The sequence below is a fragment of the Amphiura filiformis genome, chromosome 2 (assembly GCF_039555335.1).
Source record: "Amphiura filiformis chromosome 2, Afil_fr2py, whole genome shotgun sequence".
Lineage (NCBI taxonomy): Eukaryota > Metazoa > Echinodermata > Ophiuroidea > Amphilepidida > Amphiuridae > Amphiura > Amphiura filiformis.
The window spans coordinates 20,313,808-20,341,621 of NC_092629.1; the positions used below are offsets into that span (position 1 = coordinate 20,313,808).

Here is a 27,814-nt window from a genome sequence, read left to right on the forward strand (position 1 = left end):
AGGCCTACGTCGGTTTATTATTGATTGTTGATAACTTGACAACTTGATTGATTGATCGATTGATAGTCATTTCACATTATATTCCTAGTTTATAGGCCAATTTGAATAGCATCGTACATTAGATAAATAGACCTATCAGTATTGATTTATTTTATTCAGCAATATCAAGGATTACTACCAAACTTCTCATAGCTGATTGTCAGTTGGCTCAGTGGTAACGCAGTAGGTTTTACAACACCGAGGTCCCGGGTTCGATTCCCACCTCTGCCTATTTTTTGCAAGGCTGAGAAAAAATGAAATTTCTGGACTGCAAACTTATTTGGCGCGCGATCTGAGCTGGTCCTTTTCTGGTGGCTGTGTCTGTTACAGGCACACTCCCTCTGCATCCAAACCAGGTTCACGCTAATTACACCTTAAGGGAGGTGCAACTTTTGCACCATATTTCATCAGTTTAGATTCATTATGGCAAAAATGTTCATGCATTTGTACCATTTGTAACTTATTTGTCGCCAAAAGGGGCTCACGGTGGATTCATGCCGTAACTTCAAGAAATTTTGTCCAACCTCAGTCCACCCCCCCCCACATGTTAAAAAGAAATCTAGCCGTCCTTATTTGCATAGTTTAATACCGGTACATGCTCAGATCAGAGCACTTATATGTAACCGTGGTAACGAAAATGCTTCCTGATCCACCTTAATTAGTTAGCTTAATTAATTAATTACTCGATTATCGATTCATTAATTTATTATTCATTTGATTGTTTATCTATCTATCTATATTTATTTGTTTATATATTATTTATTTATTTATATATTATTGCTTTCGAAGTTTCGTGGGGAGGGGGGCTAATTAACTCCCTCCCCCTGTAACGTTAGTATGAAATATTGAAAATTCTAACCTGTAAAGATCAATTTTGACAGGTGAATTTTGACAGATATTTTATTAAACTAGCGTTTGAAAAGCGTAATCGGACCTTTAAGGGCCGCTTTAAGGTCCCCTAAAAGCTCCTAAACGAAGGTAGGAAGTTATCAAGCTTTTGGTTTGATTTCGAAGTGATAGGCCTATATACTGAATATGGAAATTGAATAAAATTAGTATTGCAAAGAAATATCAGTTTCATACAAACAATATCATGAAATTATTATACAAACGTATGCAACGTGCATTCACATTAAAAATTAAATAGTGATCTCACATGATGATCTCGTGAAGCAAATAGGAAATGATCAAAAGGGCGGTATCGAATTGTATTGTAATAACACGTGGATACAAAACAACAGACATGATAATACCACACCCGGGCAAATGACATATCAAATCAATATTTTCTGCCGCGCCAAGCAATTCAACACTCAATTTTTATTTTCCCCTGATATTGAGTGGGAGTTTTATCTACACATTTATGCGATAAAAACAATAGCCAACATTCCACGCATACTTTGAATATTTCCGTAATTATAATTAAATAGAATACCAAGCATAGCTGAAATTCAAATTCAAATTAATTAAATATTTTGAAACAATGGGATCAATTAATTCATTTTGTTATGGACTCACATATTGTGAAATTGCGAATCGATTTGAAATTCCATTTTTCTTTGCACATAGGCTATTTCTTTGCACTTTTCGAAATTCCACACATTTTTGACACTATTGTTTTAATGTTTCTAAAGACGTAAATAAAAGATGTTTAATAATTCAATGTCTGGATGCAATTTACTCTGAATTATAGCGATTTATTCGCTAATTGACTCTTAGGTTATAATTATAATTAAGTTTATTTATTTATTTATTTATTTATTTATTTATTTATTTATTTATTTATTTATTTATTTATTTATTTATTTATTTATTTATTTATTTATTTATTTATTTATTTATTTATTTATTTACCGGTAGGGCCTATCTATTTATTTATTTATTTATTTATTTATCAGTTTATTTATGCCTTTATGCCTATTTATTTACTTATTTATTTATTTATTTCTATATTGCTTTATATACCGGTATACATATTTTTTTCTTTTCTCTTTTTATATGTTTTATTAAAATACTTATACTAATTACTATTTTTATCATACTTATTGTTGTTGTTGTAACAAAATGTTGTTGTTATTGTTTACATTCTTAAATTATTTTCTTTATTTCCTTACGTGTACATTTTGGCGCGTGTTTGCGGTATTTTGCACGTGCCTGGGAGCTGGCATGTTTCTACAAGTCCTCCATTTCCGAATTGCACAACAGAAAAAATTTGAACGACGACCGCGGGTAATCCCCGAAAAGTTCATGTTCGGTCAAACTCTGGGCGTAATCATTTATACATATTCATTACAACACCAAACCAATCGCTGCGAAGCCATTCAAGGTTGTTTATCCATATAAGGTAATAAAGGCGGAGATTATAATTACACCGAGCCAATCACAACACCTTTCATGAATAATGCATTACTTTTCCTATGAACACGTTGCAGGTTCCAGCCGTGCAGGTTTATGGTACACGTTTGCATAACGTTGGCATGTGACAGCCAAATCCGGCATTCTTTACCACAACTCACACAAATGAACACCGACCGAATGTAGGCTCCGTGAATATGTCACTTCTATAGCTATTTTATAGCTAGGAATATTGCTTCAAACCGAGGAATACTAAACAGGATTATAATCATGACTCTCGAAGAAGAAAATAGCGTTTCCCAAGTTGGAAATCGAGTCGAGTAAGTATAAATTTATCTTTGTTTTTGGTCATCGTATATTTTGTGTGTAGTAACTTGGCATGCCTTTGTTGCCTTTGTTTGTGCTAGTGACAGGCATTGCATCAGCTGGTTTATTGTGGTGCAATTTTTAACTGGGATTTAATCAGCCAGCCCAGCTGCTCGATGCACCCGGTTTTTAAACACTAAACAAAGACACTTGTCCAATTTTCTTTTGTGCATTTGCAACTTTATTGTTTAAAATATAATATAAAGGTTTGAATTTCGATTTTTGAAAATAATTTAAAATTGTGTTACTATTTATTTGTAATATTGTTTACTTTTATAATGTTGTAGAATGTAGGCCTATTTGCATTTAAGATTGTAGTAATCTAATTTATAATTTGTAAATAAGGTTGATTTATAATTATTTATATTAAATTGAATTAAATTTGTATGATTTCATCATATGAACAGGCATCATCAATCATAAAATAATCATTTATTCCATGTTTTAATTTTGAAATAATAGGGCCTATAAATCAGTATGTTTGTGTTCCGGATAAACATTAGCTCTACATTTAGGCCTATTTTATGTCAATTAAGTATTATCATTACATTTTAAGAAAAGAACTAGTTTGGCAAAAACATGAATTTAGGCCTATATAGTAACATCCAATATTAAAACTAATTAATGAACAAAGTTCTGAGTGTAGTAAACAAGTTAACATTTAAAATATGTTTACCAAAACATTAAAAAACTAGCCAATTAGTTTTATTTTGGAGTTATTAAGTAAATTGTGGAAAGATAACTCATGAAATATTATTCTTCCCAGCTTAAAAGTTTTAGTTTTGATTTTATGACGTATTAAAACAAGGAAATAGGAAGTGTTGCAGTAATGATGTTAAGTACCACGGTAATTGATAATTATCATGTAGAATAAAAAATGCAAAACTACTAGCAATAGCATGCACATATTAATTATTATTTAAACTTTTAAGTGACAAATCTGAAATTTATGTACTAAAGTGTATTTATCCTAGACAATATTTTGTAAGCTAAGATAAGAGTTTAGTAAACTTTTTAGTGAAGTACCATTTATATGCCCTACCATACTATTTCACTCTGGTAAAATTTTAGAAATTAAACAACCATAGTTTTCTTAACTTGAGCTTCCTGTGCTCTATGCAAGAAAAATACCACATGTTGCATTGGCTTAAATTCTATGCATACCTGAAATTCCATCCACAATTGATCCGTAATCGATATTAAAATTTCAGAGCAATGTCTATTGTTTTGCAAAAGTTATTTCCAATATTCACAACTTTCACTTCAAAAATGTGGTTTCCTTTGTTGCATCAAAATATGCAGAGTTGCAGACTGTCTCAAAATATGCCACTGGAATGCCAGGGTTTCCATGGGTTTTTGATACAGGAATGTGCAGAATGTTTAGTAGTAAAATGATGACAATGGTGCTTTGTATGCTAAATAGATGCACTTTTCCTTTTGTTTTAATTGATTTATTACAATTAAATGGTATTTTTACTGGGTATGCAATGTTACAATTTAGATACTTAGTTGACCTGCTATTGTCTATGTGTAGGATTTAATCACCTGTTCATGTCTGCAATCATACTGTAGGCTATATTTTATGTTGATTGAATCATATTGAATACAATACCGGTCTTTTCAAAGATATTAATCTCACAGCAGGTGCGAGTGACCAGCATCGGTATATTCAAAATTTATCAAAAATTGTTTTCACCTATTGCTATGGTAGTTCAGCATATATTAATTATTATCGTCACCATCATTGTCATTATCATCATCGGGTTCGTCGTCATCATCATCATCTCTATCATCACATCATCATCATCATCACCATCATCATCCCAGTAAATAGATAATTTTTCAAGAAACCTTATATTTATCAATCAACATCAGGTCCATCTCAAAATTATTTCTCCTCATCTTCATCATCTTCATTTTTGTTTATCATAAACACTGGTACAATCATCACATCTGACATTTCTTTTCTTGGTAGCTGGTCCCTGGATCATCTTAAAGCGTGGGCGAACACTAGGCAAAACATAACACCATCACAACCAGGTTCTCCCTGATTCACAGTGAATCACCTTCATAATAAGCTGTGTAGTACTCACCATGCTTACTGATTCCTATGCTGGCGAAGGTAACAAGCCCAGCTTCGCCATATAAGGAAGTGTGTTACGCATCTAATACATAATAATTAGTCACATGATGTGTGTTGAGATGAATTCTGCAGGTGCTCTGAGGGTGAAATAAAATATAAAAATAAATAAAATTTTGATCCATGAAATAAAAGAAAATTTAACAAATTAAATAGTGATCCAAGGGTGAAATGTAAAGAAAATTTAACAAATTAGATTGTTATCCAAGGGTGAAATAAAAGAAAATAAACAAATTAAATTGTGATCCCAGGGTGAAATAAAAGAAAATTTAAAACAAATTAAATTGTGATCCAAGGGTGAAATAAAAGAAAATTTAAAATTTTGAAATATTGAACTGCCACGGAATGTTGTTTAAGCCCGTCAATGTAAAATTAATATTTTATAATTTGTTTAGACAAAATAAATTCCAATTAGGACACAGTTTTACGTAAAACATTGTAATTTGTAAGACTTTTTTAATGAGAGTTGTCAATGAATGATAGCTTACATGCATTGAAGCATCAGATTGTGAATTCACTTGATGAAGGGGCATCATGTGATGTGTGTTGATTCATGATCCTTGTTACCATGGCAACTGGTGGCATGACAACTAAATCAACAGTGTGTTTCCAATCCAAGTCATGTGATTGATCCATACGTATACGCCAGAGCGTATACAACTAGTGCTTCGCTATCGAAATAAAAAAATTCTTGATTAATCGGTGCATGATGAAATGATCAAATTTTACATACTTATGTTGCCTGTAAATTAAAGAAGAAAGATTAAAAATATCTTTGCTTTAAAAATATTAATTTAAAAACTTGTCCAATGCTCACACATCATAGATTTAGAATACACATTTGTGTTGCAAAATAGGCAAACTAGATGGTTTTTATCTGTTTTCATCAGCAGAATCTCCTCATGAAGGGGCAACATATTGCCAACCTTGACTAAAAGAACAAAACTTGGATGGATGTGCAGATTAAATTGATATTTTATTGAATTCTTTGTTGACTTGGTTCTTATTTTATTTTTATTTTGTTCATTTTAATTTATTTGTTGTTCCCTTTTAAAAGGTAAATATCACTTTCTTTCTACGCAATAGAAATTACTATAAAAGGACCTGAATCTGTCAAGGACCCATGACTTTTCAAGTCCCTTTTCCCTTTTGAGTCATGTACCAAAATAAATTCTTAATTTAGGGTCATTCTGTGGTGTTTACATACATAGTCATTCACTAAAATAAATTGTAAATTTAGGGTCATGTGACTTACAAACCTGTCTACAAAATCAAAATTGTAAATACAGGCAAGGAATCATAATGCCGACTGAATAGGCTTTTGACGCTCGAGTAAATATGAAAGTAGTCACTTGATTGTCATGAGTCACCTATGACGTCTGTACTACAGTGTAAACATTAATATGGTGTGATGATCCAGCAGAAAATATTGTAGGGAAAACTACATGAAGGAGGAAGTAGATGTTTGATAAAAAATCCATGGAATAAAATCTCGGGGAAAATAAAATGGTAAAAATATTCAAAAAAGGTGTACAAAAGATACTTGGGGAGGTGAAAATGATACCGGTATTTAATTCAAACATTAATGTACAGAGGGGCATAGGGGACCTTAAGTCATGTTGACGATCCCAGCAAAATATTGTAGGGAAAGGATTAATGAGGAAGTACATGTACATGTAGATGTTTGATAAAATCCCTGGAATAAAATCTTGAGCAGGCAATGGTATTAAAAATTAGAGATATTTTGGGGAGGTGAAAATTTTAAACATACAAGTGGCATAGTCATGATTCTCCAAAGGTAGGGAGGGGGGGGGGGCAAAGGAACTTTCAGGGGGGGGTTTGATGTGATGGTAAAGAAGGCCTGAAAAATAGAAATATCATGTCAGTTAGCATTGAGGGAGAGGGGGGAAGGGGTGTGAGAGACCAGAAGGAGAAAGGAAGACCAAGAAGCCAAAAACTATTAGGCCTATAATTCAACTGACATTTTGCATTGAATTTACTAACAAAATAAAACCATCTGGCACTATGAATCTCAATGTGTGTGTGTGTGTATGGGGGGGGGGGGTAGACTAAAGGCATATCATTTCTTAATGTTATAATCATGATAATCAGCATAAAACAATAGGATGACTATGAAAATGCTATTTTAAACTTTGCAAAGGTGGATGCAAAATCAGGACTAGGGTGGAGTCCCAGCGCCTGCTGTCAGGAGAGCAATACAGGGATTTTTTCTCCATTCAATCAATTCCAAATTTGGAAATCAAAATTATATTGCCTACAAATGATTGCATTGCATTGATCCAAAGTTTATGTCCATGAACTTTACAAATAGGTGAAGTACTGTATAAAAAATAAACAAACTGCACAACAGGCTTTGCAGGTCTTATCCTCACCGGTCTCGAGCAACACATAGCCCTACATGTGTATCATAAATAGTATAAAAACACGCTTTGCACAGTCTCATGAACAACACGTAGTCCTTCCTACATGTGCTACATGTAGAACCGATGGCAATTTTCATGCTACATTTCATTTAGCACTTTTTGCATTCCAAGCAAGTACCAAGTGTCCTTTCATTTGCTCCAATGCAGGAGGGGGTGGGCAGTTGCTCCTTGTATTCACATTTGCTACCTGACAACAGTTCCAACACCTGCTACATTTTAGGGAGGGGAGGGTGGAACTGTATAAACTTGATAATGGTATGTACAATGTATTGGCAATAATACACACCCAACATAGAATAGGCCCACACCAGATAGGACTGCCTTCAAAATCACATTGCTACCGTTGTGTCTGAACAAAGTCCAATAATTTGTTAAATGCAAATGAATGATTCATTAGGTGAGAATTTGTATCGACTGAATTCCAATACTGGGGAAAATGTCAATTTCATGGATAGGATTCTTCCACTGTTCTTAATTCGATGAGAAATCATTATAAATTTGAAATTCTTGGTGTATTTAAAATTAAATTTTTTGAAGATGACATCTATAGATTGTGTTACGAATTATTTTAGGCCAAGTAAAATAAAATACATGTAGGCCCTATTACATGATTCACGTCTGGGTTTTTGAAAAAAAGGAGGAGGAGGGGCTTTTTAAAAGGTAAAGAAAATATATTGCTAAATGAGTAGGATGATGAAGATGATTAATTAAGTGTCGGCCAATTTCCAGAAGTTAAAATCGGAGTGTGATACTACTTTCAAGATCACTATGGACCACAATGGCGCCTCATCCCATGACATAGTTCAATAACCTCAATTAAACAACAATACTGCAAAATTTGACCTCAAGTTTGACAGTACTATGAGTTTTTGTACCCAAATTTCCAAAGGTCATTCAATGAATGTACAAATTGTATTGGGGTTAAAGAAATGTGCCTTGATGAGCATGTTGTGGATCCTAGTATCTTTCTTGCCTTTACTTTCAATTGCATAAAATGGTGATGAACTGTGTATCAACTGAGTTCCAGACACTAGGATCCCACTAACATGCTCATAGATCAGTACACAGTTCTTTAACCTCAATATATTTCAGCATTCATTAAATGACCTTTGAAATACATGTGGTACAAAAACTCATACCCTGCAACTTACGATCAAATATATGGTTAGCACGCAGACATGCATTATTTAAACTGTGGCACTGACAATGAGACCAGAAGTTGAAACCAGAAGAACAAGAAAGGTGACATATCATTGTCTGCCTGCCTGCCTGCCAGGGGAAATTGTTTTGGTTTGCCACAGAATTTGACAACCTTTCATGCGTCACCTAAACTAAGGTTCCCATTAAACGAAACTGTTTGTGTGTGCATGTAGGATCCAATGCCAATACCCAACCATGGGAAGCAAAAAGGACTTCCCCCAATGGTAGACACATGGTAGATAGACATACACACATACCATACTGCCAAAAGTTTACAAGCATTGTATAATCTCCGGCCCATGGTCCAGTGGGTTGGCCTAAAATATACATGGCCCTTGCTTGGTCCTTAAAAACAGGATGTGTTACCGGTATCAGATTTTCCTGTTTTTGTTTTGGTGCTAAATTTGTGAAAAACCCCGGTGAGAAGTGGAAGTTATTTACTTGTTGCTAGGAGATAAAAATCAATAATATAAAACCATATAAGGAAATAGTTGTGGGTGATGATAGTGCTAATTGTTCAAATTAGGCCTACAAACAGTATGTGGTGTGAAGAGTTAGAGGGAAGAAGGTTTTTGACACAGTGGCATTGTTTAGAATCAGACTTATTTGTGGATTATAATAATGTGGATTCTAAGGTATCTTTTGATTTCATTGTCATTAGTATTTGTTTTGTCTTAAAAAGTTTTGTTACCACTGATGATCATGTAATATTTCTTTTCTTCTTTACATTTTTGTTGAAAAATTTGTTAATTGTGTTATATTGGATATTAGTAGGCCTACTGGTCATCACCAGCATCATTCATTATCATCATCATTGTTACATCGTTACGTCATCACCATTATAATCATGTCATTATTACCATCATGAACTGATAGGCCCTACATCGTTCCATTTTTATAAAAACATGTACCGGTATGTAAAACATATAAATTATTATCATGAACATCCACAGTCGTTACTTTTTATAAAACTTTTTATGCATGTTTTTGTCACATTATATGACCAATTAACAAGGAAATTCATCTTAATTTTGTTCATTTCAGTAACAAACCTCAGATGGAGATGGGAGAAGTCTTAAGGGAAGTTCTCCTTCGTGCTAAGGATGACGGCAGGATAACGTGTGGTGTCTACAGGTCTGCTCATAAGCTGGACATGTAAGTTACAATGTAACATTATTTAAGTTTTAAATTCTGAAATAGCCCTTTGGAAGAAAGTGCACACTATAAAATTAAAATAAACAAGGCTTCGTCCGTTTCGAAATTACTTCCAGATCTGATATAGACTTTTAATTATCAGTTGTCACACTTCAGTAGCATGTGGGAACAAAACCCGAAAAACAAGGATGTCTTTTATATTGGAACAATGGGGAACAAAACTCTGCCTGCTGATTTGACATGCACCTGTAATTATTTGTCACAACAGGTATTGTGTGAAAGGCAGAACAATGGAATCTTTATATTTTGGTTTCCTCTTTTATTAAAATTGAAAAATTGCTTTTTCCAGGATAATGCCCATACAGCTGAATTGTAAAGTTATTATTTAAAAAAGGACACTTGTTTTTTTTGCCCATAAACTGTTTTGACCAAAAGTAACCTAATTTTTATAGTATTAGTTAGTGTTAATGACCTGTGTTTCAGTAGCCGCTGTATCATGTCAAAATCCGCAAAACTATTTGAAAAACATCACACTGAGACCAAAATTACAATGAAGTGTAAAAAAAGTGGATACCCTCTGCAAAGGATTGCAGATCACAAAAGAAATACGGTTGATTAAAAAGCAATAAATATCATGGATTTAATATGTGAATTAGTGGGTACATGTATAAACATTTGATGCATTCCAGAAAATGTAAATCTTTTGAAAGTCATTCACCTAACATGCCCAACATTGGTTTATAATAATACATATTGTATGATGTGTGTTTGATGTGTTTTGTTGTACAAACTCCCTGTTGCCTCCTAACAGTAGAATTCAGAGAAATCTGGATGCTTGATGTAGGGCGTTGAACCCCGCTACAAGTCTGTAGCACACATGGAGGGAAGTTGAAACACTGTGTGTTTGCAGGACACACAAACATTGAAATAAATGTTTAAAAATATATTTTCTTTACTGGGATTGAAGTGATGTACAAAGTGTAATTTAGGGTTTATTGACCTGAAAGAGTTACGGAGTGCAAAATTTGTGAAACAAAATTTGTACCTGGTACTTATGTAATTTACATTTTATAATCCTATAATATTTTCTTTGAAAAATATGCAGTGGGGCTCGATATTTTATTCAATAGTCATTTCAATTTAACTAATAATTATGCAAAATGTATGATCATCGAGATAAATGGTATGATATATTTACAGAGACAACCAGAGACTGAGACAACCAAAGATAATTAGTACCGTATCTCAAATCGTCGTCCCACACCTCCCAGTAAACTTTTGAAACCTTCTCTGGTATTAAAGAGGCCGATGATACTCAGAATTCAAAAACAATAGGAGATAATTATCTCCCATCTTGATTGTACCTCCTCGCTTTCAGCTGATAGGCCTGGGATGAGACCTGGAGGTGATGAATGACAAGACAATAGAATAGATAAGCCACCAATGTTGTAGCATAAACTTGAAGTCGCCAGCAAAACCCAAACAATATTGACATTAAACTCTGCCCATAGGCGCTACATGTTTATCTAGTCTACCAGACTTGTTTTGAAATCAATTTTCTTGAATATATTTTAAAATAAGCATTTTGTTTTCAAATGAGATGAATCATGACCATGCATCTGCATTTGTCCTGATTTTGATCAATTCCCTGAAATTAAGTTCTTTTGGTCAAAAAAATTAGAAAGCCTTGAACTGAATTTTGATTCTAGATAGCCACCAGATCATGACAATGTGCTTCAAGCCAACATCCAAATAAACATGCAAACCATGAGTTGACCTTTGGCACAGAAATGGTCAAACAAACTAGAAAGATGGATAAAATAATGTAGGGAGAAATTGCCTTTTTCTTGGGATCAATCTGTATATAAACAGAAAATATATGGATATCCAAGGCCGCAGCGTTACCACAGAAACAATAAATTCAATGGTATGACACTCCCAATCTAATTAATTACATTGTAGTATATCTATTGTCTTTCCATCTCATTGGTTTCTGGGCTATTCCAGTTGAAAACCACCCCCCCCATGGAAGACACTTAATCTGCCAAACAGGGGGTGTAGCTTTCAAATGCAGTCACCCATTCAGGTAACCCCTTTTGAAATTCATACTCCCTGTGTGGAAGATCGGGGTGCATGCATTTCAACTGGAATAGCCCAGTAAGTGAGTAACCAAGACCAAGTGAACAACAAAGGCCCAAACACCTGTCTCTGTCAAATCCTCTCAACCCTCCAGGTCAAAAAGTCTCAATAGAAACAATACAATGCATCAATATCTAATCATGTGTCTTTATCTTGTATCTTTCCAGGGACCCAGACCATGTGATGCTGTGTATCCATGCCGACAGCTCCCAAGAAGATGTTGCCCTCCATATCCATTTCACCCTCATGGAGGCGTTCTGTACCGAGAATTACATCAGGCTATTCAAGGTAAATGTTAACCAAAGTTGAAAATTTTCTTTAAAAAAATTCAAAATTTTAGAATTGTATATTTTCATGACCATATTTGGAATCAGTGCGAAAAATGCATTCAAATGAGTACAAACAAGCCTAGTATTGGTTCAGTGGTTCTTGAGATAGCTGTTGATATTTTGAGAAAATTGAACCGTGATCTCTTTAATATTGTTGGCGCCTATTGCCAGCACACAAAGCTTAAATGTCCTAGCAGCCTTTGTTATCATTTCCATTTAAACTGCGGTTGATTTTCTTTTTCTTGGCAACACTTCAAATTGGAATAGATCACATTATGTTATGTATCCATTTGAATTATATTACCAGAAAATTCATAATAAATTTCAGTAAAATTGAAATATTAGACAGTATGTAGGCGTAGTTGGGGCAACGTTCTTAATAACAATCACTTATTTGTTCAATCTGTTGCTACCCCCCATTATAATTATGTAATTCAGAAACCATCATTTATGTGATAATCAAATTTGCATGTTAATTGCCAAAAATGATTGTTATGAAACTCAAATATTAAAGTACCATTGTCCTGGTAGTTATTATCATTTTATTGTGATGCAACAGAATTATTTTGGCAATTTAGTTCCAATTCAGTATGTATTGGTGCGTGCACTGTGCCGAATCGTGCAGGGCATGCAGATCACAAGACATGAAACGTGCTAGCTTGGTTTTCCACTTTGTTGGTTTTGCTTATTTTATGAGCCCATAGTATAATTATCTTTTGAAAGAAATCTACCTTTGAACTTGATTTAGCCATTGTCTTTTGAGGGGGTCAGTATTTAGTAATTCTTACCATTGTAGCATTGTCTAGCATGCAGTGTGGTTTTGACTTTTTGCCAAGAATTAATTGAACTGCTACATTGGACACTGTTTCCATAGACTCTGACAGTTTCCTAGTCCTCGCCATAAACATGTTTATTTAGATAATTACTTTGAACTTGAAATCTTTATACTTTCAAGAAAATATTATTTGACATTTTCTAAGTGGTCAGTGCTTATAATGGTCATTGACATTTTGTATTCATATTTAATTTGCATATTTATTGGTGACTTGCCAGAAAAGCAGTAGCATACAACTTAAACCAAGGTCTTTCCAGAGAGGCCAAATTTTTTGTCCGTTTCTATGAAAATAGGTTTGAGTTTGTGATACATATTTTCTTCATAACTGGTGAATCAGCTGTCTCCACACAACATGAATTTTTGAGTAAAATACATATATTTTTGTACACATAGGCCTACACATTGCATTTAATAATAGACCATTGTTTTAAATGGTCTATGATTAGTGGGTCGGTACAGTACATGGGAAATTGAGATTCAAGCATTTTTTGTTGGAAATGAACACATTTCTTAGAAGCAAAATAAGGAAACATTCTGTTTTGATGTGAAATTATATCTTTCATTTGCCAATTTGTGGCATCAATAATAATTATTGATGGCACACTTCAATAAGGCCAACAAAAAAATTGTTTGTTTGTCCACGTCCGACGGACCGTGTACCCTGGTCCCGACCGTGTATAAAACAGTGGTTAGTATAAATTAAAGAAAGAAAATGCAAAGAAAATAAACAGTATAACATGCAGAACCATCTCAAGAGTTAGACCAGTAAAGTGCTGTGTGTTTTGACTTATTTACCAGTCTTCAAATTGTCAGTTTCAAGTGCAATGTCTAAAAAAAGAAATTTAAAAAAATCCGACCTACCGACCCAACTGTTTCATAAGCCTCTATGGACAAACAAACATTTTTTTTTGGCCTAAGCATGGCAAAAAGTAAAGGATTGCCCCAAAATTGTCACTTTCACAAAGGTAAAATCATCAGGATACATAAGACCCTTTAACTGGTTGGTCACTAAACTGTAGCACAGTTGCAAATGTTTTCTCCTTTTATTCAATTTGGGGTTCAACTCATCCATAAACAAATTGCTGTGAACTTCAAATGAACTTGATTGTCAGTTGTAAAAAAGAATATATTTCAAATAACAATTGTTGTACAGGAACAGTCACATTTGGCTACCATAACCTTTGAAAGAGGAGTTAAAGAATTATCAGTTTCTCCAAATTGAAGTCATCCATTTAACTACTGTACTCATCTCTGAACTGTGGATGAACTTTGTTCATCTGGATTTCATAGCAACTTATAAATGACAATTGATTGAATAAAAAAATACAATATATGATAACAATAACATAAACTGGTAGTACTTAGTAACACAGGAGTGACAAAGACCAATTTACATCCCTCAGTTTTTAAAAAATAATAAAAAAGCAATTACAATTTCTCCAAATTCAACTCGACCATACAAATGACAACTGCTGTAAACTATGGATGAACCCAAGTTAGTATTACCGCTGCTCGACTAGTCACTGCCTTTACCAGGAATTGCATAATACTCATGAATAATGCAGCGGATGGCATTTATATATGGGGCTAGGGAAAACGACCTTTTGATATGCTGTGCAGGCCGCTATCATAGAGTGATTGAAACTGGGAAAGTGCCGGTTTAACTATGTATGATACAGCTTTATCTTTAGACTAAATTTCTTTCAAGAACCACTACTCCAATACTAGGCATACAAAATGTATTCATATTTGATGCAATTTGCTTGTAGAATATAAACCATGATAAATTTTGTGCAAAGATTAGAATAATTTCTTGTGATTTTGTGATGACTCATGGCACAGGACAAACATAAACATTGCATACAAGTTGGGGCTCATTGTGGGCTAACTACTTTTGCAGAAGGAGTCATGTGATTATTTTATTTTTGAAATCAAAGTTTTAGTAACTAGTGAAAAAATAAGGGAAAACAAATCAAGAAAGTGTTTTGGATGAATAATGATTTTGATATTTTAATTCAACGTTAGTCATCATGACAGCCCTTCAGTTTGCACATGTTATCTTATCATTATCAGCGTGCTGGTGTAGACCAGACATGACTGGATGCAATAAAATGTGATTCGGAAGTTTAAATTTATTTTGCAAGATATGCAAACATGCACACTATTAATTTGTATGTTTTTAGGATGCGCTGTGGCGAAATTTGTATAATTAGCCATTTTCAACTGCCAATCAAAGATAATGCCAATTCATTGCAAAAGAAAACAATTGTACAAAATATTCTGTAAAGTTGACAAAAAGAGGAAAGTTTAATTGATACAAATAATAATTTAGACATCATAAAACATATTGGTAGTCATTTTGCTCATCATGACATGTAAATAACGGCAGGAAATAAACTAAGAGATAAAAAAAAACAGACTGAAAATGTTAGGGACCATGACATCAATTTTATGAAGTAAATTGTTTTCCAGACATCCCAACTCAAGACTTGATTGTGTAAATGGAATTAAATATTCTTTTCAATTCAATTTGTAGCGCATCCCGCCCAAAGTCACAGTACTATTTCCAGTACACACCCATGATATTATTTAGCTCACATCACATCTCGTGATTTATTTAAGCCAATATTTTCACTACAGATAATTTTCACATAAACTTGTGAGTTTCACTAACATTTTCGCAAGGTGTTGGAATTCACAGTTGTATAATTATGCTTCATTATGAAGCACATTGGCGGGGCATTGATGTTGGATTCGGGGTTGTTGATAAAACAGTGAAATGCATGAAAATAAAACTACAGCAAAAATTTCAGCTCTGGCAGTAAATGAATCTCACATGACATCTTGTGATTTCCAATAAAGCAGACTCATGAGGAGGTTATGTGAAGTTCACTTTGTCATCTGACCAATTGCCAGAACTGCAAAACAAGTACATTTGGGGGATTATTTTATTTCATAAATTTTGAATTTAGTTCAATTCACAAACTTCATCTGCAAATTACCCCCCCCCCCAAAAAAAAAAGAAATCATCATTTACCATATGTGGGAATCCTCCACTTGCGTCATGGAATTGTGCTTCAAAACGTGTTCTGTGAGCTTCTGTGTTTACCCGTGTTTATACTGCTGTGTTTCCATGGAGCGCTATTACAATTTATTTTCATGGCAGAAAAATTTTAGTGCACAGAGAAATCTGTTATTTTGAGAATGAGCTGAATAATTTGGGCTTATGAGTACAGTTTTGAAGTATAAATTGATCAAATGAAAAGTTAAATTTCCCATTGAACTTGAATATTGACATGGTATGGAAGTGATCTTGAGTCTAAATTAATGAAAGCACAAAATTTCCAGGTACACAAAAAATTCTTGCAGCTGTAAAGCGTTGTTGGGCTGTATCACCATGTTGAGCAGTGTAGCGAATGTCTATACAGCAGATCAGGAGATTGGGGCGAAGGAGACGGGCCAAGCGACTTCCAAGAAAATTATTATGGCAGTAAAATAAGAAACCAACTTACCTAGAAAGGGAGACAAACAAATTGAGTTTAGTGAACTGCCAATGGAAGCCTAATTGAAATGTCATTGATTTTAAGAAGACAACTGTTTAATGTGACAGAATTCCTTCAACTCATCGCATTTTAAAGGAAAGAAATAACAGATCAATGTCTTGCAGTACATTAAAGTCTTTCTTAGAATTTGGATGGTACTACTAGGAATTGTACATTTGTACTAAAGTGCAGACAAAACATGATGTGCTTTTAATTTTTCCTAAAACAAGAAATTAAATGAAGTACATAAAAAATTAAATATTAAGTAAAGTCATTCTACATTATACATAAATGTTACCTGAGGGAGCGACTCAATTTAAAATCAGCACCCCTTGTGTAGAAGATTAAGATTGTGTCTTCCATAGGGGGTGTAATGGATTTCAACTGGAATAGCCCAAAGGTCTTGATTTCCTCCTTCCAGTTTCAAATTATAAAAACAAAACCTCTTTTGTTATGAATGAAAACTGAAAATAAAATAAGTATGTCAAAAGTAAAACTTGTTGGAAATCATCCATATGAATTCAGGATGTGAAAATGAAACTTACTGCTGCATGCTGAAAGTATCACAAACTCAAAACCTGATTGACACAAATTTATGCAATCTTAAAACTTCAATACCGGTACCATTTATTACGTTTTGACAAAATAGACAGTGTGGACTGTTAGCCTATGTAGTAATTACAAATATACAATCTAAAAACCATTCAGTAATATTTATTTTGCTTTCAGTTTTGACTAGTCAATTTATATTAATCGCAAAACATTTTTTTATTTTTGTGTGTATTCCATAGGTTGATGGTCATGAGCAACTCGCCAAGTTACTAGGGGATATGAAACACAAATCCAACATGGCTACCGCTGATGACAACTCTCCCGTAGAAGAAGCGCCAAGGATATCAACAGAAGACTGCGTCTGTTTGCTGGTTGAAGTAAGTACAAATTGAAATACAAAATATTTAAATTTGCAAGGACTTTTTTGGAACTTTTGAGTAAAAGATGGGGTGACATTTTATCCAAAATAGTTTGTTCTTGCTTAATGGACTTTGCTCAGCAACAAAACAAAAAAACAAAGTCTCTTTCAAGGACTTATTATTAGAGTTGGGCGACTATCACTTTTTTCCTAGTCGACTAGTCGGCAGCAAATAGTCGCGACTACGACTATAGTCGCGACTATCTGTGGTTAAAATTGGACTGAAAAATCGGGTGAAAGATTGGTGGCAATTTAGTATTTATAATGCATGATTACAGGACCCGTGATTGCCGGCATCGCATCACAGTTTGCTACACAAACCAGCACTGTTGCGATACAAATTGCTACACTGTATCGCACGTTTGCGATGCAAATATTTGACTGTAAAATGCTGTAATATAGGCCTAACTTTTCTGTTTAATTAAATTCACTTGCCACTTTCCAGCAACAGCACAAGAAACTTCAATATAATTTCTCAAACCTTCAATATTCCAATAGCGATCTTCGTTCGTTTCCATGTTTTGCTGTGCATGAAAATATGTAAACATGCCGGTACGGCAGTGCATATTTTCCATGGTATGCTCATGAACGTGTTGCATCGTGCATGTACGATTAACTTTCACCTCCGACCTCACGCCACCTGACCTCATCTAGACTACTGCATTTGTCGCTACAGGGGTGGCATTGCAACATTACGACTGTTTGTCAGCTAATTTGTTTATTTTCCTGTTGCTTTCTAAATATTCTGTTACCACAATAAGCATAACTTTTTGAAATTACGTGAAAAGTACTTCTAATCTAATAATATTTTCCTAAATTTTCCCTTTTGGAAAACACTTCTCGGAAGTTCTCGCTGTTTCTTTCCAAAGTTGAAATAATCTCATACCTTCAGTAGTTGGTACAAACACCCAACCTGGTCTGTACATGCACGCTGCTACACCTGTTATCGCTGCATAAATTATAATCATAATGAGATGTTCGACAGTTCTAAGTAATTTGAGTTTTTTAACGGCTTTTATCTTGTGGGAAAGTAGTTCGACAACAAGTCAATAACACCAATTTAATGATGATTTATGGACATTATGATTACTTGTTGGTTAGTGTTACTATTGGTAAGACAATGACTAACATTTTTTCACATTTTTCGCAGTTTATATGTTAGTATTTGGTTGGTTTTGGTGCGAATAACTGGCACTTTTAAAGTAATTTTTTACCACGAAAATATACTTGCATTAGGCGACTTTTGGTTTTCAATAGTCGTAGTCGCGACTATCAGTAATAGTCGCGACTAACGACTATTGGCGACTTAGTCGCCCAACTCTACTTATTATAAATTATAAAATTGAAAAAAAGGAAAAAAACTGTAGAAAATCAAGCAAAGTTCTTGTTATATTTTAATATCAAAACATTGTTTTGACAATTAATAGAGCAACTTCTTAAAAGTGAAAAAAGTATGCATGAATGGTGTTTTTCTGCAGAAAAGTGACTTAAAAAGTTACTTGTGAAAACAGCAATTATTTTTAAAGCATTAATTTATCTGGGATATCATAATGTGACAATACAGGTTACTGGGTAACTATTATCATAAAAAACAATACAATAAACTACAATAGTGCACAACACACTGCACTTTGAGCACATGATATTGTTTGTCTTTGCCATTGGAGGTCACTAGTGTGGCCATAGGCCAACTTTGTGATAAGTTCCAAAGTAAAAGGATATTTGTATCATTCTGTTCCTAAGCTTTCTTGGAAAGATATGAAAGGATATCATATAAACCCTGAATATCACAACAAGGAAGTTCCCAGGGAAACTCAATTATGATATCCTGGTACAAGAATATTATACATACACACATGTCAAGAGGCCATTAAAGACAGTGTTTCCAGAGAACAGTTTTCAGTTGCCTGAGGTTATGTAACTTTAGATCTCGATTTGTTTATTATTTCACAATAATTATTGTTTTTAAAAAGTTGCTTCGTAAGTGGGATAAAGTTTTGGATGCTTTCCTGAAATCTAAGTCACATAACTCGTATTATTAGGGAAAAAAGGGGAAATAACATTTACAATATATTCCATTTGAAATCCATACACCCCCTGATCATCTAGTACTTCCATGCCCTGATGAAGACATGATGTTAATCTTCCACACAGGGAGTGTGAATTTCAAATAGGGCTACCTGAGTAGGTGACAACTTTACATAAAACTACATGTATGCACACACACATCTAACCATTTTCTGTTTTTCTTTCTTTTTTTCTTCTTTTTTTCTTCCAGTATCCCAAAGAAATGGATGCAACCACGACAGCACTGCTTGAATTCTACCAGAGTCACATACAGATGGGACCTTTCCCACACATCAAACTTGCGGAGTGAGGGAAACGTGACAAACTCTCACTTAACCAGGGTTGAACTTGAACTTTGGCCTGTAAGTTGGCGCCAAGCGGGTTTATAACTGCAGAGTGAGGGAAACGTGACTAAATCTCACCAAAGAACTTTAACCGATATACCTATTATCAGTAGGTGTCTGTGATATCGTGAATATCAGCCGTGAAGGTGCTTAACCAGGGTTGAACTTGAACTTTGGCCTACATTGGCGCTACCCAGGTTTATGACTGGTATCACTAGGTGTATGTGATATCTTGGATATCAGCCATGAAGGTGCTTAACCAGGGTTGAACTTGAACTTTGGCCTGTAAGTTGGCGTTACCCAGGTTTATGACTGATATCACTAGGTGTATGTGATATCTTGGATATCAGCCGAGAAGGTTCTTATAACCAGGGTTGAACTTTGGCCTGTAAGTGGGCTCTAACCAGGTTTATGACTGATTAACCATTGGTGAACTCTGCCTGTGTTGGTCAATAGGAGGATGAGTAGGCTGTGTGGAACAGCAAACTGTTGATGAACATCAAAGCATAACTCTGGGTCATCATGTTCCACAAGTAAATATGCTCATGTCAAAGGGCACAGTTCTGACCTCCATTCATATCTCAAAAGTTGACATCACATAGTGGGTATGAGTTTTTGTACCCAAGACATTCCAAGGTCATTTTATGAATGTACAATCATATTGAGGTTAGAGAACTGCATCCTGACAGATGAGCATGTTGTAAGTGGAAATGGCTGGACGAGGAGAAAGGGTGTAACATGTATATCGTCGTCTGCCGTTTCTCAAAAGGCTGCCTTGTGCGATTTTTATTATCAATGTTGTATTTCATATTGTTACCTTATATTTCAGCATGCTTCTTTCTTTTATGAATGGACATGAGATTGTAATATTGTGATAATACCTCAAAATTAATATATAAAAGCTAATTTGACAGTGTATCTCGATCATCACAATTAGATGACAATAAGAAAAAATTCACAAAAGGCAGCTTTTAGAAATATGACAGTATGTGAAGCAGACCACGATATGTTGAACATGGTGTGTGCATGTTACACAAACTTTAAACTGAACCATGTGCTTGGTAATGGTTTAGATGAACTAGTCGAGAGAAGGGTTTTTTGGAAAGTAGAAACACCGGTAATGGTGAACTATTGGGGTGCATCGTTTTTAGAAAGAGACGGTCTGCACTTTTTGCAGCTTTGTTTGCAAATTTGGCTGGTCCATTTGGAATCCATACACCCTATGGAAGACTAAAATCTCCCACACAGGGAGAGTAAGTTTCAAATGAAATCACCCATTCAGGTGACCCCATTTGAAATTCACTCCCTGTGTGGAAGATAAGCTCTTCCATAAGGGGTGTGTGGATTGTAACTGGAACAGCCAATTTGCAATGTGCAGAGTTGCATTGCAGTAATGGCATTGCATTTGCATTGCAACTTTTTATAGGAGTTTTGTCTTTTGTATGTGACTTGAGAGTTATTGATACTCGCAAGTATTCAATGTCGGATGACATTCTGCAATTTGGTATGTAATATGATGGGTCTAGAGAGAGAGAGAGTGAATACAGTTTCATGCTGATACACAGGACTTTCCTCAAACTGGCAAGAAAAGGAAGCAAGGTTGCCAGTCTGATGAAGTGATCTCTTGAACATACCAATTTTGTAGGCAGTGGCATGCACAGGGGGGAGGGCACTCCCCCCCCCCCACTTTTGTCAGTCAGTCGGGTAACATTGGGTTGACCTTCCACCGTTTTTGAAAGCCTGTGCATGCCACTGTTTGTAAGCATTTTGCTACAGTGAAATTGTTGGTTCAATTACATTTGGCTCATCGAGGTATAAGTGCCAGAAAGTCCTATCTGCAATAGCTGCCCTATAGCCATTTGACAAGTTTCTGTATCTATAGTGTATGCATCTCAAAATATGACACCTGGCAGCTATTGCAGGTAAGGCATTCTTGCCCTAAACCCTTGATAAAATAGATTCTTATTGTGCTGTTACAGTTGAAATCCATATTCCCCTATATGGAAAACATGACCTTAATCACCCACACAGGGGGTGTAGATTTCAAATGGAATCGCCCATTTAGGTTACCCCATTTGAAATCCACACTCCCTGTGTGGAAGATTAAGGTTATGTCTTACATAAGGGGTATATGGATTTCAACTGGAACAGGCTTTTTTTGGTCATACGTGAAGTTAAATATTACAAATTAAAAAAAAAAAAATCATTACTTTTGATAAAAACAGTAAAAATAACAACTACAATTGTAATGAATTTTGTAAGGATTTTAAACTGCCTAATGTAGTTTTTAAAGTTTACCATTGTTAAATAAATGTATGCCTGGCAATAATTTAAATTGATTAAAAAATATGGAACGAGACAATACAACTAAACCGGATCACTATTTTAGACCAAGTGAACCGGATCACTATTTTAGACCAAGTGAACTGGACTGATATTTTATTACAAACACTGCCAGGTTGCATGAAAAAAAAATATATGCAAAAAACTTAAAAATCATTTTTGCCTAAAATTTCTCATGAGTGCAACATATTTTGATAGGATGGACAACCTATAAATTATTTATTGTGTTCAAAATGTCATGTGTTACAGAGAGGGATTTTAGGGAAATGTGACGTTTGTTGTGTGAAAATATATTAGAAACACTGCCCCTACGATTGTGCACTTAATGCAGACTAGGCCCCAGTGACTAGGCCCTCTGCATTTGATTATGAGTGTCTGTATTACATATTTCCAGAAAACACACATTCCCCTTTTTTACCGCAAAAACATCTTTTCTGGTTTTAATTAGTGAAAAATTGCAACAATATGGATTCAAACCTGAGAGTGAATTTCAAATGTGGGCATGGTCATGTTCACAGTAAATTTGGAATCAAGTGCAAAGGGCCTTAAACATCGACAAAGATGTGGAAGATAAGATCTGCAAGTCCTGTTCATAATTTGAGGGGGGGGGTGAGAAACCAAATTAAATGTAATGTAAGAGGTGAATTCTCAATCTTTTTATCAGTGTGTTCAAACAAAATAGCATTTTATAGATAGCAAAATAAGAACATTAAAGTTAAGCTTTTGCCAACCCTCTCCACATGGGTGTCGACTGCAGACGACAAGATCGAAATTTTGCGTACAAATTCAAAAATGTCAGAATTGTACATTTGCATGACCATATTTGGACTTGGCATGAAAAATACATTAAACAGAGTACATTACTACAAACAAGCCTGGTACTGGTTAAGTGATTCTTGAGATAGCTCTTGATATTTTTAGAAAATATCTCAAAATGTGAGCTTTTTATATTGAAGCCTAAGGGCCTGCAACATGTATCCTCAGCAAAGCAGTGGTGGTGCCAGAATTTTTTCATGGGGGCAAGATGTTTTCATTTTAGGAGGAATATCCTACAATTTAATTACCTAAAATTTTTGCCCTAAATAATGCAATTTTCTTTGATTATATTTGTTCAGGGGATGCCGCCACTGTAGCAAAGTATACTTACTACACAAAGTAGTAAGAGTTAGGTCAATCGTTTTAGCTTGCTGTATCCTATACGAATCTATCAACTTGTAACCATTACCAACAGTAAAATCATTATTTTGGTTAATATTTATCCAAGGATAGATTCTGTTAAGGATTGAATGCTCAGCCATTGGCCAATATATATATATATATATATATATATATATATATATATATACATTGTAAAATGAAAATGTGTACATTTTGTAAGTAAGATTTATTATAATGTATATATGAACTATTTGTAAATAGTGTACATAAACAAATTTGTTATAAGTTATAGAAACAAAAAGTATATATGAAAGAATAAACAATACAATAAAATATGAAAAGTATAACTTTTGTGTATCTGGACCTCTTTGTAGTAGAAGTTTCCAATTTCCCTCTCCTCCGCTCCCCTCACAGCTTCAATGTACTGGCTGCTAGCCGATTTACCCCCTACTCGATACTGGCTATGAGGCATCACGAGTCGTGGCTTGGTCACATGAGTCCATACCTGTAAATGTTGTCCTGGGGCATCATTAACAGTAGAACAATTACAGCTGTAGGTAAAGCAAAATACACAAACATATGAAATATTTAAACCTGAAAATTGAAACAAAATTTAGTTCAACATATGTAAAATGTAATTGGGGTAGGTTGTTGTATGGGGTAGGTTGTTACAGTGTAACAACTCCAGGGAGTTTTACACACATAAGCCATTATAACACAACCATGAGGCAGAATTACAGGTCATGACTCTGGGATATTATTAGTGACCTACACATACTATATTTACCGTAACAAGCTAAACACCTCAAAAGAAATAAGTCCCCCTCTGAACATGTCGTCATAACATCGTAAGGTTTCGTTTTGTACCAACAAAACTAACTTTGAAATAATTATATGACTGTTTACTAAGTGCTGTGTGCAAATGAGAGATTTTCATGACTTCAGGGCTGAATGAGCCTAAATTGAAGAAAAAAAGTGCCCTTTCCAAAAGTCACAAAGTAGGCCTATGCTTGTTAACTGCAAGGCGTATTGTGACAAGGAATGGAACTGACCATCTTACAACTCACTTTACTGAACTCTGCACCAAGGGGATTTGCATGGCTGAATGATCAAGAATCGATACACATTACAGTAAATGTTCACTTGGTGAGGATTTTAAACTGCACTCAAACACATGGGGTTTTCCATTAGTAACAAGCCATGAATCAACTTTTGTGACAAGCATAGGCCTACTTTGTGACTTTTGAAAAGGGCAGTTTTTGCCTTCAATTTAGGCTCATTCAGCCCTGAAGTCATGGAAATCTCTCATTTTCACACAGCACTTAGTAAACAGTCATATAATTATTTCAAAGTTAGTTTTGTTGGTACAAAATGAAACCTTACGATGTTATGACAACATGTTCAGAGGGGGACTTATTTCTTTTGAGGTGTTTAGCATAATGCACCTCCAGTTGTTAGAGCTATTACAATATTACAGTTTTGTCAGAAAGTTACTAGGAAAGGACAAAAAAAGTTTTTTTGATTTAACATTTTAGTAGAGAAATGGAGAAAGCTCGCGATTGGCAGTATACCCCAGTGATATGTAGGCAACATATGGATGTCAGTCAGCCTGTCCTCTCTTATTCCAGCTTGGCACACTGAGAGGTGTAACAACTTCCCCTTGTAACTTCCATCCCCGGTCTCCCCTATAGTATGCCAATCATCTCCAGAACCATCTCTGCAAGCAAATAAGTGACCCTTAACGTTGAAGATGGGTTGAAATGACAACCCTAAACGTCGAAGATCACCTTTAAAATGTACCGTTTTTCCTAAAGATGGCATCTACGCCAACAGGTCAAAATTCGACCTTTTTTTGATGTTTTTAGTGACGAGCATGCGTACCAAATATCCCAAGTGAACCGGTAGGCTATCTCCCCGTCAGTCCGAACCACCGCTTGTCCGAATTTTTTAGGGTTTGGGTTAGGTAAGGCTTAAAATTCGGACTAGCAGTGGCTCGGACAGGCGGGATTTCGGATTCAAAGCCCCGACTCAAGAGATTTTAGATTTTGGCAGAGGATTTTTGAACCAGATCTCACCCCCGGTCTCATCATGCTCACTAAACTGCTAAACGCGGTGTTTTTCGGCGCCGGGCTAAAAAGAAAATGTATAGGGAAATTTCTTTTTTCTTTCTTTCAGGCTTTTTATACCATCAGGACCTTAAGCGTGTCATCACACGGAGTGACTGTTTAAACAAACAAATAAATAAGCAAGCAAGCAAGCAAGCAAGTAAGCAAGCAGACAAACATACATGATCGATATTCTTTGACATAACATTTGTCAAAAATCCCGTGTACTTTTGAAATCAAGAGATGGCGTCATAATGTTCCAGAAAAAAAATCTCAGGGCCAGTCCAGGCTGGACGCTGACTGTTCATATATCATCCAGAATTGCTTGTTCGAGTTAGATCTCATAACATCTGAACACATAACGAATTGTATTTAGATCCTAATGCTAGGCATTTAACTTTCAAAACACCAACCTGTCCTCGATTTCTATAAAACACTGTTTTTGCAGTGAGGGTTATCAGTGTAGGGGAGACCGGGGCAAAGTGGACCAACATTTTTTTGTCCAGCCCAAACAGGATTAAGAAGCAAGGCAAGGCAAAACTTAGGGTTTATAATCTTACCTTAGGACTGCAACTAACAAATTACATTAAAGGAGTGTTTCGTGATCCTAGCATCCTCTTTTTATGACATTTTTCAGTACATATCCACGAAAAAAGCATATTCCTAAAATTTCAGTTGATTCCGATATTGCGTTTGCATGATTATGTGTATTACACTGCTCCATAGACAATACGTTGTAATTTCGTTCTGGTGCACCAGAACGAAATTCAAATTTCACGATATCTTTGCTAAACGAATTAATCTGCAAGAAATATTTTGTACATAAACATTATGTAGCCAGAGGTTTCCAGTGATATAAAATCTCAACTTTTTTTGAGAAAAATGGGGGATGAGGCTGTGGATCACGAAATACCCTTTTAATAAAGTTGATCAAAAATGCAGTTGTATTAAATGGTGTGAACTTGAAAAAGGTCGTTCCGCTTTGCCCCAGGTTCACTTGGGCCGGGGTAGAGTGAAACGTGCAGGGGCATTACAGAAATGCATCCCCTTCAGTTGTTTCTTCATTGTCAACACCACTTAGGGCCTATACCTCCTGGTATATCAGTGGGCAGATAAATTTCTAGTTCTGAGTGGGGTCTGTTTCCGGTGTTCCACTTTGCCCCATCCATGTTATAATAGACGTAGGCCTATGCACGTTTCACTTTGCCCCGGTCCATTTTGCCCCGACCAAGTGAGATTTCTCCCAACATGCATCACTATCATGTATGCTAATTATGTATGCTACCCCTGTTATACCATGCATAGAGTAGACTTAAGCCCATCTAACAATACTGTTTAATAGTATAATAGATGACTGTCGAGCGAAGTAATTCCGCAAAAGCACAGTAGGCTACTACGGCAGATAATTATATTTCTATAAATTATCGGGTTTTACATATGAAAAACAAACATTTTCTGTAAAAAGCACACATATACATACCGGTACCTGAGACACTCAATCACCTCAATTATGCTGCATGAGTGTGAGGTTTTTATTACATGAGCTTGGCGATTAAGGGCAGCATATACAAAAGTTAATGGGGGTGTTCCGCTTTGCCCCGTGTTCCACTTTGCCCCGATCTCCCCTAGACCAATACGACCCACTGGGCACATTTGGTCAAAAGTAACCTTAAAGCGCCCAATTAGGGCAAATTTGGGTGTGTTTTGTGAATACTATTATAGGCTATACTAATGGTTGGCAAATTAAAAAGTATGGACAGAGAAAGTCAGCATCCGAAAGTCTGCGTGGCACATACAAACATACAGACTAAGCAATGAGTGACTCCGCGGAGTTTTACCATTATTTGTTTGTTATGATTTTATATCTTTATTTGCACGGTGGTTTGTTCATTTATTTGTCAGTGTTTGTGTGCTTTCTTTTATTGCTTTTACTTTAGGCCTATGTTTGTAAAGGACCTAAAGGGGGGGAGGGTAGTGGAGTCCCGCATAATTTGGCTTTGTCCCCCTCCCCGTCAAAAGAAAACAAACTGGTATATGAAAATATCTCAGATTATTGTGACATGATCATTATTGTGTTGCATTGAAAGCTAAACTATTTCCCTTTACAATGGGCTAAGTAAAAGATGAAAATTAATACAAAATAATAAAACATCCTAAACGCTGAAAAGGAAAAGCAAGACAACTAAAGAGAAGAGCAAGCAATTGTTTTTAAAATGTGTAAAAACAACTTGATTTTAATGCTAATTATTGCACATTCTGAGGAAGTCTGATTATCATATTTGA

The 27,814-nt window shown here is 35.1% G+C and overlaps 1 protein-coding gene across 1 annotated transcript; it reads left to right on the forward strand.

The window, feature by feature from the left end:
* The first annotated feature begins 2,504 nt into the window (after nucleotides 1-2,504).
* Nucleotides 2,505-23,479, forward strand: LOC140145970 (growth arrest and DNA damage-inducible protein GADD45 alpha-like). The gene is made up of 5 exons (XM_072167706.1): nucleotides 2,505-2,714; nucleotides 9,589-9,699; nucleotides 12,006-12,126; nucleotides 17,336-17,473; nucleotides 19,793-23,479. The coding sequence occupies exons 1-5, from the start codon at nucleotides 2,665-2,667 to the stop codon at nucleotides 19,889-19,891; spliced, it is 519 nt and encodes a 172-aa protein (XP_072023807.1). The 5' UTR covers nucleotides 2,505-2,664; the 3' UTR covers nucleotides 19,892-23,479.
* The last annotated feature ends 4,335 nt before the right edge of the window (nucleotides 23,480-27,814 follow it).